Here is a 20,032-nt window from a genome sequence, read left to right as displayed (position 1 = left end):
TTTTGATTCAAATGAAAATCCATTGAATACTTGACTTATCAATATATTCGAAGTAATTCTAATATTGAATTATAATCGTTATGAATCATTTATTTTTTGCTTACAACTATCAAAATTCATGGCACTCGGGCAAAACAGTTAAGCGGTTAAAAACGCGAAAAATTCTAAACCTCATTCCCTTTACGGATATATGCCCTCTGACACATTGTAGGACCACTCTAGCCTGTGGACGCCGATCGGGAACTTCCTGCAAACTGTCGGCAAAATGAACAGACATCAAAGAGCCCCAAATAACCACAAATGAGGGGAAAGAGAGTAAAATGCATCGGACGAACGGCGCACAAGGTCGTCGGAACGGGGCTTAGGATTATTAAATTAAATTAAATAAATAAATAAAATAAAGATTAAAAATGTAGATTTGACAAATAAAAACAAAATATAGGAAAAATATGCAACATTTATTGCTGCAAATTAAGGCACATTTTCTAAGCAATAATATAATTTATCACAGCTAATTATCAACAATGGAATAATAACTATTTACAAAGCTACAGCTCTGATAACAATATAACAGTATTCGATTCTCACAAAAAATTGTGCAAAATTTCTAAAAACTCTGATGGTTTTTCACTATGAACCCAGTGACCTGCTCCTGGTATTGTGGCAAATTCAGCTTTTGGAAATAAAGTTTTAATCTGAGGATGTTCTTCAGGCCTATAAATAAAAAAAAGGGAATATATCAATGCATAAAAATTAAAAATCCGAAATATTGCTGAAATATATGAAATTAAGTACTCTTATCAGAAGTTTCAAAAATTTTTTGTTTAGAAAAATAATTTCGGGTTGCCTAAGATATGTTTCTTAAAAATATGTATCAAATTAATATATTAATTACAATTTGTAATCACACTTGCTATTAAAAGAACATACTGGCAAAATGAAAGAATCACTAATTGAACATCATTTAACTTTTAAAGATTGATTTTAGTATTAATAATACACTATGGACATTTTTCATTACTTTTTGGTAATTCTTTAGAATGATAAAAAAAAATACAGGACATTTAAAGTACCTAATAAGTAACTAAAGAATAACATCTAAGATAATTATGAAACTATCTCAAAAGTTTATACAAACATTTGAAGATATTTTCAAGCCCATAATTGCATTATCTGAGGGAACCAAGAGGTTTTATTTTAAAAAAGGGCAACTTTTATCATGTTTAATGCATCAATATAGCTCATTAACTCAATAATGAATCTGCTAACTAAGCAGGATTTAGTGTACCAATAATTTGCTTAGCTTCAGAAAACACAAAAATATCAATCTAAAAATGTATTCTAAAACATGATTAGATTCCTTTCAGAAAAATCCATTTATAACACATGAAATAAAGAAAAATTGATACAGTAAGAATTTTATTAAGAGATTTTAAAAATAATAAAAAATTTGTTTGAGGAAGAGGTAAAAAGGAAAGAAGACAGATTTTATTACATTAATGTCTCATTTTCAAATAACACGAGGATTAATTTGGGATGAAACGTGAAATTTCTAATCATGACCAGATTGCAAACATAGGCAGGTAAAAAAAGAACTGAAAAATGGTCATTTTTTAAATTTTATTTTGAAGAGCCTTATTTGTGAGCTTTTCAAGCCCAACTGCAAAACAAAAACGTTGTTTTTCTTAATTTATACATCATTTTATAATACAAACTACTCTGATTTACAGTAAAGAGCAACTTTACATGCTATTTTAACTCGAAATGAAAATAATGAAATGGCAATTCAGTTTTGTAAATGCAGTTATGATATAATTAACAAATGTTCCCCTTTTCTCCTCCTTTCACAAACTTTTCTTGAATGCATTTTTAGCAAAGCAATAAATCATATTGTCCTTCTGAACGAATCCCTCAATCCCAAAGAAAAACATGTAGTGATGTACATCGTCAGGACGATTCAATTCAAATTTAAACTGGACCCCAGTGTCTTCTGCAATGATAAGCAAACCCATAGTATGCTGTAAGAACATTCCTTAGACCATAATACTACCTCTGGTAGCTTGCAATCGTCCATAAATGTTTGCAATGTGTTTCTCTGATTTCCAACCCAGATGTCACAATTTATCAGTTCAATGGAGTAGAAAAGGCGACTTGTAAGAGAATGCAATCTTTGGTGATTAATTGCTGGTAATGCCACAGAAATGACAAGTTTTTTGGCCAATGCATATCTTTTAGCATAGGCAATGATACCCCCACATATCAATCATTTTTGATATACATCAGACAGACTCTAGGTTTATTTGGATTATTGATTGCTTCATTGTAGAATGTCATTCTGTCCAAACACATTGTTGCAGCTACTTTTCATCTGACTGATCTGTGGCTCATGATTCTTCAGAATGTCCATGTTATTCGTCATAATGATACCAACCTCCATTAATATTTTTTAATAATGACAGTATGCAGACAGTTTCAAAATTGTCTACCGTAAATAGAGGTGAGCGATGATGGAACTTCCTCAACGCGATATATCGCCCAACACATATCGATATTTTTCGATATATCGTGATATCATTATTTATTTATAGATATTATATGTTATAAATAGCATCTCTTAACATACTGCTGAATCAGAAAGCCTCCAAATAAAAGGAAGTTTCAATTTATATAATAAAAATATTTGTTTCCTTTTGAATAAAAATAGTTAGAAAATAATTTTGTTAAAATCCCTTTAATAAAGTGTGTCAATACCAAAGCAATGTCTGCATTTTACAATTTATAGCATTGTGTTTAAAACTTTTTATATATTAGAATTTGATAATATTTACAGAAATATTAACAAAAATTCTGTATAAAGGATAATAAAAATGAAGAGCAATAAAAATAAACACTAACTGGTACACAAACGAAATCGAAAACGCAAATTAAATGTGAATATCGATTTTTTTGTATCGTGATTTATCGTGAACTATTATTCATGAAAATGATTTAGATATGTCGATATTTTTTGAAAACTGGCATAAAAAATTGATTTTTTTTTTCGATAAATCGAAAATTAGCACAGTCCTAACTGTAAACCCAGAAACCAATGATCATATCTTGAACAATTTGTTCTGAATATTTATGACAGTGATATTACCAGTGAATGTTAATTCAATGCTCACAACACAAATTATATATCAACCTTTTCGTTTGTTTATGATTTATTAGCACAAGAGCCATTGCTTGACTATATTGCATCCCATAAATACTTTAAATTGTATTTGCTGAAAAGCTAACTATGCCAATGATTAGAAACAAAAGAAAGATGATGACCCAATCAAGCACAAAAAGCTCAATTAGTATAAAAAATACAGGGTAAAAGTGCAAAACTGTGGTTAAATTGAAGAATAAAATCCAATGGATTTTGAAAAGAAAAGGAGTTGCCAAAAAATTAACAGTTGTCTGAAAACACAGTAATTTTTGAAGCTTTAAGAATAGACATTCATATATATAATATTGCTTCTCTGATGTTAACATTGAAAGTAGGAAGTAATCGTATTGACATGTCTTAACTATGCAAATATAACTGACAAAAGATCGATAATATAGAAGTTTTTATGTAAAATTATAAAACTTACTTGACATAAGGAGATTTTTCACCACAAATAAACAATGTTTCTTTCATAAAACTTCCTGAAACAGATGGAAATTTCATAACTCCTGAATTAAAATTTTTTAATATAGCTTCTAAATTTGCTTTCCAACACAGAATTTTATTTTTCTCAGCAAGATTGGTAAGAAGGAATTGCCGCACTCCTTCTTCCTAAAAAGAAACACCAGTAAATATAATATTAATTAAAAGTGTTTGGGAACACTTATTATAAAAAACAGAGTAAAAAAAAATCTACATATCAAAGTTTCTAGAAATCTTAATATATAATTATTATGAAACTAAAAAAATTTACATTGATTTATTTATACAACTTAAAATAAATATTGAAATTCAAATATTTTTTTGAGTAGATATATCAATAAAAATCAATATCAAGAATAACAAAAATAGAATTAAAATATTAACATGAAAAATTGTAATATTTATTGATGAAAGTTAGCTATGTATTTTTCATTAAAAGGGAATTGTAACACAACCAAATGAATCAAATATGATACCTCTTTGTAACATGCATAGTAGGAAAAAACAAGAATATAGCATGAAAGGAAATTGCTTCAATTCTGCAGATATTTATTAATTCTACATATAATTGTATTTCATAAGAAGTTCACTGCCAATTTTTGAATATTTACCTGGTGTTCAATTTTTTTTAATAATCAATGTAATTTTTACAATCTTTCAAAGTTTTGCTATAATGCATTTTTTTTTATAGAATTATTCAGAATGAATTTAGTATTGGCCATGCTTTCACTGTTCAAAAATGTATCAAGATAAACTTCCAATCATATTTTTTAAATAAAGGAAATGCATTATCTCAATACCATGAAACTCTATTTTATTTTAAGTCAAAAAAGATGAAATTAAGTCTCATCTCTGATCACAACTTTGTTGAAAAACATTATCTGTTTTTGAGCTGAAAACCAAAAATGAAAAAAATATTTAAAAAATATTTTTCTTAGCATCCTTTTTTCTTTCTTTTTTTCTCTTTAATGATGCATTTAGGACACACAATTTGAAATTTAAGATGCTGAATAATAATCTAATACACAGTTTCATGAGAAATATTTAGTTTTATTTGTGATTTGGGTGTTGTGATTAATTGGATGTTAAAAATCTGCAATAAAGATCAAACAAATTATACTATTATGAAGAATTTTTCTAAAGACATGCGAAAAGGAATGTGAAATTTGACTGGCCTATATATATATACTTATACGAAGCTCAATGTGTGTGTGTGTGTGTGTTGGCGCTCTACAAGCCAGACCGTTTGACCTACAGCTACCAAATTTGGTACATGTATACCTTGGAGGTCGGGAATGTACACCTGGGGTCCTTTTTTTGAATTTTTAATTAGAATTTTAATTGTTAATTAAAAAATAACTTTCCCGCCAAAAAAATCTTCCTTTTCCCCACCGCCAAATCAGTAAGGCTTCAGTTTTTTTCCTACGCTAATGAGGCTAGGCTTAATATTTTTCGGCCGATTATTTCAAACGATTCTGTTTATTTTCTTAATGTTTGATGCATTTAAAATTAAACATTGTTAATGAATCAATCTTTCAGATTCATTCTGAAGTACTTTTGAATTAAAATAAAACAGAATAAAGGAAATTAAATATTTGTAATCTGCATAGCGTTACCCCAACTGGCGTAGAAAAATTCACGCATTGGCGTTACCATAACTGGTGTTGAAAATTCACGCATGCGCATTGTGTTCTGATTGTTGACAACAATTATCAGCGGATGTGGACTTGATATTAATTATTTTTAGGTTAGTTGTATGCTTTTATAATTAAATTGTATTTATGTTAGTTATATATTTTTTACATATGATAATAGTTTTTACATCGTTTTTTAAGTAGTTTTTTTTTACCTGTTTTCGACCGATTATTTTAAACGTTTCTGTTTATTTTCTTAGTGTTTGATGCATTTAAAACTAAGCATTGTTAATGAATCGATCTGCTCATGATGAATCTGAGAAAATTTTGTTGTCAAATTCTTGAGATATTATATAAATTTAAAAAGATATTCTTTAGTGCCCATAAAGTTTAAACGCTCATTGACTCTGTTTTCAGTAATCATATAAAAAGAAATGCTTTGTTTCAGTTAAAAATATTATTATATTAATTGCAGATTAATACTTTCCACTTTAATTTAAAGCATAAATTCTACAGGAGTTAACAGAAAATTAGAGAGACACATATTACGTTATGACTGAAGGCCTTAATAATATTATGAGTGAATTATATGACTATCAAAATTTGAAGTTTTAAAATATTTTGATGAAGAATCTGTTAAAGTAGGAATTGCAGAAAATATTTAATTATTAAAATTTTAACGAGGATTAAAATTGGTAAACCGGTCGGTCGCCAAAGGCAGCTAGTTTACATATAAAAATATATTTATTGTTAGTTTTCAATATAAATTTTTTAATCACTTTTAAAACAAACATTTTTGCATCTATTAGTTATTAGAAATTAAGTAATTGAAAATTAATGTTTTATTACATTTTTTATTTGTAAAACTTTTCAGAAACGGTAAACTATGAATTTAAGTGAGATTATAGAAAAATACTAAAAAAAACTTAGACATGCATTGTTTAATACTCTTCAACATTTATATGTAAAAATAGGTAAAGACTTCAATAGAGCTTCTGAAATAATTATATTTTGCATAAATTTCTTTTTAATTTTTTTCCCCCTAAAACTCTAATTTATGCATTACTTTTATAGCTTTCTTTCAATTTAAAAATTATAAGGAAATATTTTTATGACAGTTTTTCCATTCCAAAAGGAGTTACAGGTATAAACACCAAAAGAAATCATAAACTATCAACAAAAATTACTGTTTTATAATAGGAATAAAGTAAAGGAATTCTAATAAATTCTTTCAAATCATTATACTATTTACAAGAAATTATTAAAAGAAAAAGTAATAACTTACAGGTATTGTTTTGGATAAAATGAGATCTATTTCCTGTCTGGCTTGCACAATGCTCATTTTAGGTATAGATTTTAAAGCCTCAATCATTGTTGCCATAAAACCAAGAGAATCATTAGATTCAACAGGCAGTCGATAAGGAGATACATCAACAACAACTAATTTGTTGACTAAATTTTCCTGCAAGAAAATACTATTATAATACAACTTTCATAGAATTTTTTTAACTCTTATTATTCAATGTACACATGCACACACACACAGTGGTGGCTCATTCTATTGGAAACAAGTATTGTTGCAAAACATATTTATCTACAATTGCATCGTTAAAAAAATGCAACTTTATCCATAATTAATCCAAATTTTTAATTTCAAAAACAGATGACAGATCATTCAAAGAAAAAAAAAAAAAAAAACCTTCTCCCAATACTTTTTTGAAAACAAGATGAACATACATTTGTAAAGACTTGAAAAAAAAAAGTACTTGTAGCAAGCAGGTACTTATTTTCATAGACCACGCATCCCTGAACTTCACATCCATATCAAATTAAAAAAATGGATTAGGTCCTAAAAACAACTGAATTGACAACAAAGGAAGGGGAACTACAAAGTGATAACATTTTAAGAATTGGTGGTCGCTGATTTGTATGTTGTATGTTCCATAGGGAACAGACATCTGTGCACATTCCAATCATTCCTCTATTATATCCCATGATCCTCCTGCTATAATAAGGTCAAAACAATGAAAGAGTCAACATTTGGAAATAAAGGCAACACCTTTTGTTGTTGTTATTTCATGTTTTGGATAATAATTTGTTTTCTAAAAAAAAAAAAAAATGGTTATATGCTTATCAACTTTCTAAAGAGGGAAATAACTGTAGAAGACAGATACAACTAAAAAAATGATTATCATTGAATGCATGCTCAAAATAAATGGAATAAATGTGAATTTTGCCGGGACCGAAGTAAAATACATTTATCGTTATAAATAGATAGATTTATCGTTCAAAATAATGTCACTATACACAGGTTTTACGGTATATTTTAAATATATTATTTCTAATTAAAAATTTTTTAAAAATGCACTATATATAAAATATTAAATATTTTATAAATTTTTTATAAACTAGCCAATTATAGCATATTTTATTACTTTCAGGTTGAATACTTTTTTAAAATATCAAATGTTTTTTCAAAGACTTCTGTATTCCAAATTTTTCAATGTTTTATAGTCAGACTTGCCCATTTTTTTGAAAGAGCCCTATTAAGCTTATTTTGCATTTAACTCTCTTGTAACATTTTAAAACTGCTCTAATCTCTTGAATTTTTTTAAAAACATTTTTAGTATTTTATTTATTTTATTGTTCTGCAAGCAGATCATTATTTCTCATTCGCCGAATTGTTAAAATTTAACTGAAAGTGATTAATATTATATTTATTGAGGATGGTTGATAACTCAACAAGATGTTTTTATGTAAATACTTTTTATACAAGAAAAAAAAAACATTTTTGTTAAATTTAAAATTACTTTTAAGTATAATAATAAAGTCCAACAGTTTAGGCTAGCATATATAATAAGCATATGGCAATACAAAGTGAACATTTCCAATGCTTTTATAGCCACAAGGACTTCAAAGTCGGAACTGAATACCTTTTAGTTTACTATCATCTAAATGATAAATTTTTGAGATGTGTTTGAGCATTTTAATTTTCCATACAATTGCAGTTTAAATGAATGAATAGTCTTTTCATTTTTTTCTCTTAACCTACAAATCTTTTGTCTCAATTAAGTTTTAGGATATCTATTAGCATTTTCTATTTATTATAGTTTAATATTTAAAGTATTATCCGCTGTAACGTTTTCAATGCAAATGTGTAAATATTCTTATGTATTCCTAGATTATTAATATTTGTTTCTGATTTGTGTTGCTTTCTTTCCCTTTTAATTTCTTCAGAATGTAATGCACAAATCTTTTTTTTTTTAATCCTTAATAAAGGTGATGTTTTCATGATCATTCAATGGCCATTATGATTACAGGTAGGAATGTATGAGATAGTCTCTATGATAATGTATATTATATTAATCAAAACATGGTTTTGATATTTTACTGAAATAAAGTAGCAATTAACATATTTCATAAAATTTGATGGAAACATTATATAGGATCTAGGATATAGTAAAATTGCAATAAAAAACTTAGAAATTTAAATAATTATTTACATACAAAAATTTCCTATTGAGAGAAAAAAAAACTCGTACATTTGTTAAAGCTAAATACATAGCAGTTCTCCCTCCCATACTATGGCCGATAATCACAGCTTCTGGAATGGACTGCAAATTCATAAAATACTTTACATCTTCAGCCATCAGAGGATAGTCAAAATCATCTTCATGAGGACTGTCACCATGATTTCTGGCATCTAAAGCATAAACCTTTAAAGAATTAGAGAAGATTTGAAAATCAAAAAAAAAAAATGAAAAAAAAAAAAAACCAATTATATTAACAGACGTATTATTTCATGATTTTTAAAAATGGTGAAATTACAAGGAGAGACAATATAGTTTAAAAATGTTTTCTGCAATTTTTAAACTATATAATTTTATTCTTTAGTTCTGGTGCATAAGAGCAATGATTCTACAATGCTGTATAATTATTCCAGCATTTTTTTAACCAAGATATATATATTTGACATACTGTATAACATAGTTTTGAAGAGTATGACAGGAATACATCATGTATTTTTGATAATCTAGAATATTTAGATTCATGAGGAATAATAAATGTCTCATTTCCATCAAATTTCTTATGCATACTTACTCATAATTCCCTCCACAAACTCTTTCTAAGCATCATTTTATAACAGAAATCAAAGACATTTTAATAGCCTCATATTAAATCTGTTCATTGCATATATGAGCTACCCAAATAGAATCAAGTCCTATAACTTCGTAGTGTTATTGGAAACATAATTATCTGCATAATCTGTCTTCTAACTTTTGTAGTATTGCATAACTTTACTTTCTCATTCCTGATGCAAACTACCCAGATATTAAACAGAATCCTTTATTCTCAGCTTCCAACAACGAAAGAAAATAATATTATTAAATATTTGATGGAGCAATGAAAAGAATTTTCAATATCAGTTTAACAATGAAATAAATTGCTTAAAACTGTACAAATATATATATATATATTAAATTTGTCAATATTTACAAAAGTTTGTACAAAACTTAAATAGATAAAATTAGAACAGATTCTTTATAAATTTGAAAATAATGTAAAAATGAAATTTTTTGCAATAACATTTTCTGGAATTATTTGGAAAATACCAAAATCTCTAATTTTTAATAAATAAAACTTTTCTTATAAAACTTGTTCTGAAGAGCATGCTTTCACCCTCCAAAGTATGCCAAAGTTGATAGAAAATAGTTAACAATCTGCTCTGTAGAATACAAACACACACAGAGACAGACATATACATTTGCAACTAGTTGTCTTTAGTGACTATTTGATCCACCAGAAATTTCAGTTGAATTATTTAGATATAAATTCATGTCTATAATTCTTTCAAACATATGACATTAAAGACATTTTATTTTAATTGTTTTACATATGTTCTGTCCTTATGAATCTTTCTAATAGAGATTAGTGCCATGACAACATAATGCTATTTTAAGCCTATATGTGCACAACCATCTATTGTCTAGCTTTCATAGTATTGTAGCTTCATTTTTTAATTTGTCTTATAAATTATACAGATATTAAAAAGTATTCATTTTCTTTAACTTTCAATGATGAAAAAAAATCATGTGATTAAATATTTGATGAAATAATAAAAGTAATTTGAATTTCAAGGCATTGTTGTAATTTATTTTTTGAAATAAGACAAAATAATAATAAATAATAATAATTTTGAAAAAAAAAATCAAGAAAAATTTGCTGGAATTTTAAATTTGCACCAGCAAAAAGACAATTCTTTAAATTTTTTTGAATGGCATCAAATTTATTTTTGTGCTGAAATATTTTCAGGCTAAACACTAAAATTCAGTTTAATTTTTTATTAATCAAAATTCTAAATTCAGTTTTAAAAAGATCACTCTAAGGTACACATTTCCACCTTCCAAAGTATAAATGTGCCAAATTTGGTAGCTGAAGGTCAAATGGTCGGATCTGTAGAATGATAGAACAACAAAACACACACATTTTTTTTAAAGCAGCCATAAAGAGAACTATTTTTAGACCATACTTACTCTAAAGAAAACAATTTGAAATTAATTTACTTGTATACTATTATGATTTGAAGCAACCCAATATAGCAGGAAGGTGATTCAAAATTAATTGTGCATTACGTAGTGATGTATTGTCTATATAGAATATTTTTTTTTTGTCTGGATAAAAAGAATTGTTTTAATAATTAACATAGAAAATTATATATATATTAAATATGTCCTTATAAAAAAGTTTTACAAATAAAAAATGTAATAAAACATTAATTTTCAATTACTTAATTTCTAACAACTAATAGATGCAAAAATGTTTGTTTTAAAAGTGATTAAAAAATTTATATTGAAAACTAACAATAAATATATTTTTATATGTAAACTAGCTGCCTTTGGCGACCGACCGGTTTACCAATTTTAATCCTCGTTAAAATTTTAATAATTAAATATTTTATGTAAATCGTATTTTAATAACTTCTTCATCAAAATATTTTAAAACTTCAAATTCTGATAGTCATATAATTCACTCATAATATTATAAAGGCCTTCAGCCATAACGTAATATATATACATCTAATTTTCTGTTAGCTCCTGTAGAATTTATGCTTTAAATTAAAGTGGAAAGGATTAAACTGAAATTAATATAATACTATTTTTTACTGAAACAAAGCATTTTTTTAATAATATGATTACTGAAAACAGAGTCACTGAGTATTTAAACTTTATGGGCATTAAAGAATATCTTTCTTAATTTATGTAATATCTCAAGAATTTTTCAGCAAAATTTTCTGAGATTCATCATGAGCAGATCAATTAATTAACAATGTTTAATCATTTAAAATAATCGGTCGAAAACAGGTTAAAAAAACGATGTACTAAAATCTATAAGTATTACAAAAAATATATATAACTAACATAAATACAATTTCATTACAAAAGCACACAACTAACCTAAAAATAATTTAAATCAAGTTCGCATCCATTGAAAATAGTTGTCAACAATCGGAACACAATGCGAATGCTTGAATTTTCAATGCCAGTTCTGGTAACGCAAGTGTGTAAATTTTTCTACGCCAGTTGGGGTAACACTATGCAGATTAGAAATCTTTAATTTCCTTTATTCTGCTTTATTTTAATTCAAAAGTACTTCAGAATGAATCTGAAAAATCTATTAATTAACGAATCATTTGAAATAATCAGTCGAAAACCTGTTAAGCCTAACCTCATTAGCGTGGGGAAAAAAAAACTGAAGCCTTACTCATTTAGCGGTAGGGAAATGAAGATTTTTTTAGTGGGAAAGTCAGTTTTTAAATAATAATGGAAATTCTAAATAAAAATTTAAAAAAAAGGGGGGGATGCCAGGTACACATTCCCGACTTCCAAGGTATACATGTACCAAATTTGGTAGTTGTAAGTCAAACGGTCTAGCCTGTAGAGTGCCAACACACACACATTAAGCTTTATTAAAAGTATAGATAAAATTAAATTTATGTATAGAATTTCAGGAACAGTTATTTCATCAACAATTTAAAAAATAAAATAACTTTCATTTCTGTTTTAAAAAGAAATCTTTTCATATTATAAAATAAACACATACTTTTCTTTTTGATTTCACAGCTATAGCTTTTCCCAAGCCTCTCCAATTCTGCTTAGATCCCAATAAACCATGCAAAATAATCACAGGTATTTTTGATACAGCTTGAGCCTCTGGTTGGAATACCCAATAAGACAGAACAGATGGACCTGGTCTGAAATAAATTGTTAATTGCTGAAAATATTATAATTAGAATATGCTTGATTAATATATATATATATACACCAATTTAAATTCTAAAAAAATCATTTTCTAATCACTTGAGCAACAGATAGGGCTGAATTGCCAAGTTTGATGCCTATATTTTTTTCGCGCAGAAAAAAAAAATGCTGAGTTAGTAAATTCTTTTTTTATATATAAATTTAGAATATTTTTTCATGCTCTCCCTGTTCTTCTTTATACCTTTCTATTTGATCTACTGCATCATGCTCATCATGGTTTAAAAAAAAGATATCTTATTAAAAAATTTTTTTAAAAAAACATTTTCTTAAAATTTATGAATAAACATTGTTTACGTACACACACATAGAATGGAAAGTAATTGAGAGATGGTTCTTGACTTTATATCAGTACAAGTTCCTTTATTAGACTCTGATAAATTATATGTCTTGTTGCAAAGAATCTAGAAAAAAGACAGCAAGCTTACAGAAAATATTTATTGAGATGGCATGAAACAGATTTTTGATTTTCTAGAAAATGCGAATTTATTATTTAAAACTCTGACTTTGATTACAATTAGATTAATTATGATTAACAGAAATGTGAAACTTGCTGTTGACAGTTATGAATATTCAGATAAATTAGCAAATATATGTATTATTTCAAACATCTTATTTGGTGTTAATCGTGTTTCATGGAAAATCTCAGCCATAGTAATAGGACACTGTTTCTATAATTATCATGAAATCATCTGACCCCCCCCTCAAGTCAGTTATTAAAGCCCTTCTAAATAATTGACATTATGCTGCTTGGGCTGTAAATCATACTCTAAGAACTCTGTTGTTAAGCCATTTCAACTAATCTGCTTCTATCTAATCAATATTTTAGGACTCTAATTGAAAAAATTCACTAGAATATTATAGATGCATTAATAAATATTTTATTGATAGCTAAAATGACTTCTATTAAAAAATGATTAATTATTTCAGAACTTTTAAAAAAAGAGAACAATATCTTTTCTTAAATGTTCAAAAGCAGAGAACAATTAAGTAAATGGTCAAACAAGAGATATTTGGAAACACAGAATGTTTCCTAAGTTCAACATCGATGTCAGTTTTTAATTCATTAATGCAACAATTTGAATACATTTTGTAATATATATCCAAACTTAAAAAATAATTATTAATGAAAATAATTTACCTATAAATCTCTTCTGAAGTTGAAAACCTTCTTTCGTTGCTTACAATTACTTTAGGTGAAACCACTCTACATGACAAGCAAGATGAAAATAAATTTTCATTTCTAAACAACCTGATTAAATTTCTATACATATTAATAAATTTAAAGAATCAATTAAATAATTTTTTAAATAACTGTTTTCTAAATAATTTTCAACAATGCACTATTTTTATTCAGCATAAATTTTTTTTCTGAATTTGTTTATTACGCGAATTTCAATTTATAAAAAATTATCAAGCTTAACAGGCACCGAAAGATCGAAGAGCAAATCCAAATGCTCAGTTTTGTTTGTTTTGAAAAACACAACAACGGTTGCAGTCATTAAGAAGTTGATAAAACTGTTACTGATTGATACTTCTTTTATTTCTTTCATAGCGTAGATCCTCAGAATAAATTATAAATTTATAGGAAATTAAGCATTTTTATACTATATATACAATACACTTTTTGAAATTTAAATCAGAAATGAAACCAGAAAGCGATTAATTTAATCGGAAAGCCAACTAGAGCGAAGCATGAATCATACACGCCCCCCCTTCCGCTTGTCATATTTGTGGTTGTGAAGTACTTGAATGAGTGTGTGAACAATTTAAATGTTATTTTGAGTTCAAAATGGCCCGGGAGTACGATCATCTCTTCAAACTTTTAATAATTGGTGATAGTGGTAAGTAAAAGCGTCATGTGTTTTTAAATATGCAGTAACAAATTTTCAGGTCGGTGCAAAACCATATTGTAAACAATAAGGGAAAGTTGCTTGTATAAAATTGTAAAGGTGTTAAAAGAGGTTATTATATGTATACCATGTGTCATTATAAAAACAATAACAGTAAAAGCATGATTATATTTTGAATAAAAATAATAACTCTTTTGTTGTCTTTATAGGTGTCGGAAAAAGTAGTTTACTACTGAGGTTCGCCGATAACACATTTTCAGGTGAAGATCGGTATAGTTTTTAATACCCGATTTTTTTAAATAATAATTTTTGTATGTAGAATTGTTTTGCAACAAAATTTTTCGTTAATCATTTTATTAATCTATTGTAGGTAACTACATAACCACCATTGGTGTAGATTTCAAAATTCGAACCTTAGAAATTGATGGAGAAAAAGTTAAACTACAAATATGGGACACTGCTGGTCAAGAGCGATTCAGAACTATCACTTCAACGTGAGATATTTTATTTTAATGGCAGGCTTGATTTATGTAATACTCTCTTCTGAACTAATTTGCTTTTATACATCTCAATTGTTAGAATCTTTTAGAACTGATTATATAGTATAATAAGCTAAAATGCTGTTAGTAAAGACCCTTAAAGTTAGATTTGATGTGTCTGTTTTTCAATGTGTTTTGAATTTCATAACAAAATTTTTAAAAAAATTAAGTTAGTTTTTTTTAAGTGCTTTAAGTTTTGTTTTATATTTAAAATTTGTTTCTTTCATTTCTAAATTTAAATATTTCTTGTCTTCACTATTTTCTTATTAAGCCTTAGAATGAGGAAAGATGTATATATTTGCATGCATTCAATGATAATTCAATGTCTGTGATGGAATTCTAAAAAATTAACTTTGTTATTCTTAATTTTTAAAATTTTTCTTTAATTTTTGTTTCTAATTGTGATCTATGTTTATATGTATTTCAAGGCAAATTTAGTCTTCATTTTCATAAATGTTAGATCTTATATCTAAATAATATTCTTAAACTATTGTGATATATATTTAGAGGTACTTGTTGGTTGTAACAGTGATCAAAAAGTGTCAAGAAAAATTTCGTTAATTTGCTGATTTTAATGGTCTAACTATGTAGCATGTGATTTGCTACTTGAGTATATTTTTATAATTTGGCAAAAAATTTTCTTGCTGCTTTTTGGTCATTGTTAAAACCGAATTTTACCAATTAAGATAATTAAACTAGATTAATTTTGCTTAAAATATGTGGTAACATTGGCTTCTTCTGTAATCATTTATAAAGCTAGAAGAATGCTGTATAATATTATATTCTTAAGGAATCAATATCATTCATATTATAAATTAAAACTTCATTATATTGATAAAAATGAAATAAACGGCTTGAAAGAATGTACATATTTTGCAACAGTTTAAAATTTTTACACTTATAAATTTTACAATATATAAATATATCTTAAGTTAGTTTGGTTGATTTTGTTACATGCCGAGTTTTTTCTTTGGTTAAATAGTCGTCAAATATGCGTAAAATATTATTTTACAATGTAATTTTTTAACTTTTTCTGTGAATTGTCATAAACCCATTATTTTGGATTGCTGGATACTGCTACTTATAGATAAATGTTATTTTACTTTAAAATTTAAGCTTATTTTATTTGCTGTTGAATTTTTAATTACAATTTATCCTTTTTTTTTAGGTATTATCGAGGAACACATGGTGTTATAGTTGTGTATGATGTGACCAATGGAGAATCATTTGCAAACGTCAAAAGATGGTTACATGAGATTGAGCAGAATTGTGATATGGTCAAAAGAATATTGGGTAAAGCATTTAGTTTTATTTTTAAACAAATAGTAATATTAAGAATATTTTAAATATATATTAAGGAAAAAGAAAAGAAATGTGTATGTATGATATATATCTGCAAAAAGTGCTTTTATAAAGTATTTGATATCTGATTTACTGTTAACTTTTAAATTGCAAGTTTGAAATCCCAAAGAAGTTCTTAAAATTAAGAAAATATTTCATACCCTTTTTAGATATTTGGTAGTTAGATTTGTGTCTATTGCCGTGTTTGTTCATTTCTTCACCCATTGGTGCATAGTTGGCAATTATTTGGATAATGCTGTAGGGAAAGGATTGAAATTTAAATGAATTGATGATGTAAAATATAATTTAATATAGCTTATATGCTTTTGTGAGAAAATGGGTAAGATCTATGCTATTAAACAATGTTTTTTATGTAAAAAAATCTTAGGTTTATTTATTTACTTTTTTTTTTTTACATTTTTGTATAATTCAGTTTATGTTTGTATAATAGACATTTATCATCAATTTTTCAATCTTTTGTTTTGGAGTTGTTAATTTTTGGTTCAGTTGCATACTTTTAATAACAATATATTAATAATTTATGTATTTGCTAACTGTATGGGATATTGTATCGTTGGTGTTAATTATGATAAAAATTATCAATACAAAGATAAGTTTTAATATTTTTAATATCAGTTATAATAAAATTTTGATTTTATACAAGTAGTATTATTTGATAACGAGTTTGACAAGAAATAAATGATTACAAGATATGGTAATATTAATAATAATAAAGAACTTAAAAGTGAACTTAGTAGTTTCTAAACAAAAAGAAAAATAAATATATTGCAAATGTGATTGGAAATCCAATTTACTTTGGATATTTTAATCATCACTTCTTAGTTTTTGTTTTGACCCCTTGCCCAGATATTTGTTGATAAATTTTTGCCTTGTTTGAGCACTAATAAAAGATTAAAAAAATTTTTTTTAATAATTTAAAAGTATCATTCTAGCATTCAAAAGTATTTATCATTTATAGGTAAATTTTGTATGTTGAAAATATTATGTACATAAATTTACATTTGTGTAAAATGTTATAATTTGTTTTATATAAAATAATATATATTCACTAGTTTTTACATAAGTGTTGAATTTTGTACACATCTTTTAAATGTATTGCTTTTAATATTTTGTAGTAGGGAACAAGAATGATGATCCAGAAAGGAAAATAGTTCTTACGGAAGATGCACAAAGATTTGCTGACCAAATGAATATAAAATTATTTGAAACAAGTGCAAAAGAAAATATTAATGTGGAAGAGGTATGTTATAACTATTAATTCTTTTTTAGATATCTAAATATTTTATAGATTTCTAATTTGGCTTTTTAAATGCTGCTTCTGTTTAATATTAGTATATGCCGTTAGTTGTATTCTATTTAATTATTTGTTAAATTTGATTAGTTAGCAAAACATACCAACTGAATTCTGAAATGATTATTTTAATGTCATTATGAAAGTTGATTTACTGTAAGGGATATTTTTGTTATAGTTCCATCACATTCAATACTGTTTTTTAGGAAATTATTTTTATTACATATTTTTTTTTTCATTGAGGTTTTGAAGATGTCATAAAGTAATTCATTTGCCAATCAGGTCTTTATAAGTTCAGTTCAGTTATGAAGAATGCATTATTTCAATTGAAATGGAAAGAGGATAAAAGGAAAGTTTAAACTTGGCCAAATGGTGCATTTAAAAGGAAAAACTGTGTTTATGTGTATTAGCTGTAAAGCTAATGACCTTCTTTTGAATTATTTTCCTTGGCATATTTTTTAAAAATATTCATGCAGATGTTTCTTTTTTGCTCCTAATCAAAAATTGAATGTCAGAAGTTTTATTTCATAAAATTTGAGTGCTTTTTAATGCTAATCTTCTCGCAATTGGTCAAATGACCATTTTCAAATACATATTTGAAATCTCAATATGATATGCATAATGACAAAATATCTTTGAGTTTAGTTTCTGAATTAATTCTGGCCCTACTTTAAAATTCCTTATTTGCTGTCATAAATGTTTGAATTCTTTATTTGCTGTCATAAATGTTTGCCTTTGTCACAAATTTTATTATTAGGACTTGGAGAGGATGAGTGGATGATTCAAAATAGGCTAATTTAGTGTTAAATAATAGTAAAATTTTATAATATAATCTTTATGTATTTAAATATTATTAATTCATGATTTGAAATTTTTTTATAGGCAGAGAATGCATTTTTTATGTCATTGAGGTTACTGCATGTTTTTTTTTATTCATGAATTATGAAACTTGTCATTTTAGATGTTTAATGAAATAACAAGGATGGTTTTACAAAGCAAAAAGGAATCCAAAGAACGCCAGCAGCAAGGAAATGAAAGTACAATAAGATTAGGTAAAGTGCCTGGAAAACGAAGAATGAAATGTTGCTAGCGTTGAAAGTTCCTTAGGTAATACTTCAAATGAACTTGTAACTGTATGAATGCATTTCATAATTTTTCAGAAGCTAAGATGAATTCTATGGAATTAAATTTTTGTAATTCATTTTTATTAAAATGTCTTTGAGTGATATAACATTTTTAATAATTGTTTAAATCTTTCCATACTAAGCATTTGCTTGATTTTTTAAAAAAAACACTTATTATTGGTAGTTATATATATTAAGTGGTGAAATTTTTTGAGAATTTTCATTTTGTAAGAGGTTTTAATCAGTGTTTATGTAAAATTATATTATTGTTTACGGTTAATGTTTAAAGAAGAATTTAGGATTTTTTAAAAATAAATTTCAATTATAAATTATTCTCTTCTGACATGATATGCTTTTATTTAATACCAGTTCATTATATTTGATATGATTATTCTATATTATATTCTTGATTTTTGATATTATATTCTCTAGTTTGTTCAGGTAATATATTGTTCTGATACATTAAGTTTTCAATGGTAGTTAACAATGCAGGGAAAGTTACTGTTAATTGTTGCATGGATTTTAAATAGAATATTTACCATTGATGAGTTCTAGTTTTCTATATATTGCGATTTTTTTTTACACTGATTGTTATCAAATTGCCATGAATATTAATTTGAAGGAACTTCTCCTCTCCTAAATGGGGTAACATTTGAAATAAATTTCTTCCTTACATTTTTCCATATGTTGAAGGTCGCTCCAGTTAAAATTTTAATCAGTGGTTAACAGCAATCATATTGCCATTGATGTGACCATAACAGTAGAGGATGTGTTATCTATTTATAAATGTGATGAGAAAATCAGTCTGAGCAAAAGTCACTTGCAAGTTTTTGAAATCAAGGAAGGAGGGAAAAAAAAAAAAAAAAAAAAAAAAAAAAAAATCTAAAAGTGAATTATTGATTTTGAAGTTAATGGGGAGAAACCAACCATGCTTCAGTTGTCACTGGTCAGGCATGCTTACATAGTCTGTGACCCAGTTTGAATTTGACACAAGAATGCCTGCTGAATATTTCCAACTGATTTTTTTTCATTAGGAGAATTCTAAATAGTTGATCATGATTCATCAGTATTACTTATCTAAAGAATTAATGTAAAGAATGGTAAAAATGTTTATCTGAATTCCAATCTATATTGTTGCCAAAACCAAGGACTACCATTTAATTATTGTGAAATTACCTTGATATTTTAATGAAAATTTAAAAGGAATTTTTGCCCTTCTAGATATATTTTATAATTA

At 26.3% G+C, this 20,032-nt stretch overlaps 2 protein-coding genes across 2 annotated transcripts; one reads left to right on the top strand and one right to left on the bottom strand.

The window, feature by feature from the left end:
• Positions 1–439: 439 nt before the first annotated feature.
• LOC129965815 (protein ABHD11-like) lies at positions 440–14,086 on the bottom strand. The gene is made up of 6 exons (XM_056080023.1): positions 13,768–14,086; positions 12,412–12,562; positions 8,853–9,026; positions 6,596–6,772; positions 3,621–3,805; positions 440–714 (listed from the first exon to the last, which is right to left on the bottom strand). The coding sequence occupies exons 1-6, from the start codon at positions 13,896–13,898 to the stop codon at positions 585–587; spliced, it is 948 nt and encodes a 315-aa protein (XP_055935998.1). The 5' UTR covers positions 13,899–14,086; the 3' UTR covers positions 440–584.
• Positions 14,087–14,207: 121 nt separating this feature from the next.
• On the top strand, positions 14,208–18,778 carry LOC129965817 (ras-related protein Rab-35-like). The gene is made up of 6 exons (XM_056080024.1): positions 14,208–14,470; positions 14,689–14,739; positions 14,850–14,973; positions 16,187–16,311; positions 17,496–17,620; positions 18,633–18,778. Exons 1-6 carry the CDS (start codon positions 14,419–14,421, stop codon positions 18,759–18,761), a joined length of 606 nt encoding a protein of 201 aa, XP_055935999.1. The 5' UTR covers positions 14,208–14,418; the 3' UTR covers positions 18,762–18,778.
• The last annotated feature ends 1,254 nt before the right edge of the window (positions 18,779–20,032 follow it).

The sequence above is a fragment of the Argiope bruennichi genome, chromosome 4, assembly GCF_947563725.1.
Source record: "Argiope bruennichi chromosome 4, qqArgBrue1.1, whole genome shotgun sequence".
NCBI classification, from domain to species: Eukaryota; Metazoa; Arthropoda; class Arachnida; order Araneae; family Araneidae; genus Argiope; species Argiope bruennichi.
Note: the sequence above shows the minus strand (reverse complement) of the source record. Positions and strands in the feature narration are given on the sequence as shown.

Excerpts from the sequence above, each read along its gene's own strand:
- LOC129965815 (XM_056080023.1), bottom strand. The coding sequence starts at position 13,898 with ATGTATAGAAATTTAATCAGGTTGTTTAGAAATGAAAATTTATTTTCA. Across the intron at positions 12,563-13,767 it reads ACTTCAGAAGAGATTTATAG|ACCAGGTCCATCTGTTCTGT; the intron begins GTAAATTATTTT and ends AATTTATTTCAG. Across the intron at positions 9,027-12,411 it reads CTGTGAAATCAAAAAGAAAA|GTTTATGCTTTAGATGCCAG; the intron begins GTATGTGTTTAT and ends AATTCTTTAAAG.
- LOC129965817 (XM_056080024.1), top strand. The coding sequence starts at position 14,419 with ATGGCCCGGGAGTACGATCATCTCTTCAAACTTTTAATAATTGGTGAT. Across the intron at positions 14,740-14,849 it reads CGCCGATAACACATTTTCAG|GTAACTACATAACCACCATT; the intron begins GTGAAGATCGGT and ends AATCTATTGTAG. Across the intron at positions 16,312-17,495 it reads TATGGTCAAAAGAATATTGG|TAGGGAACAAGAATGATGAT; the intron begins GTAAAGCATTTA and ends AATATTTTGTAG.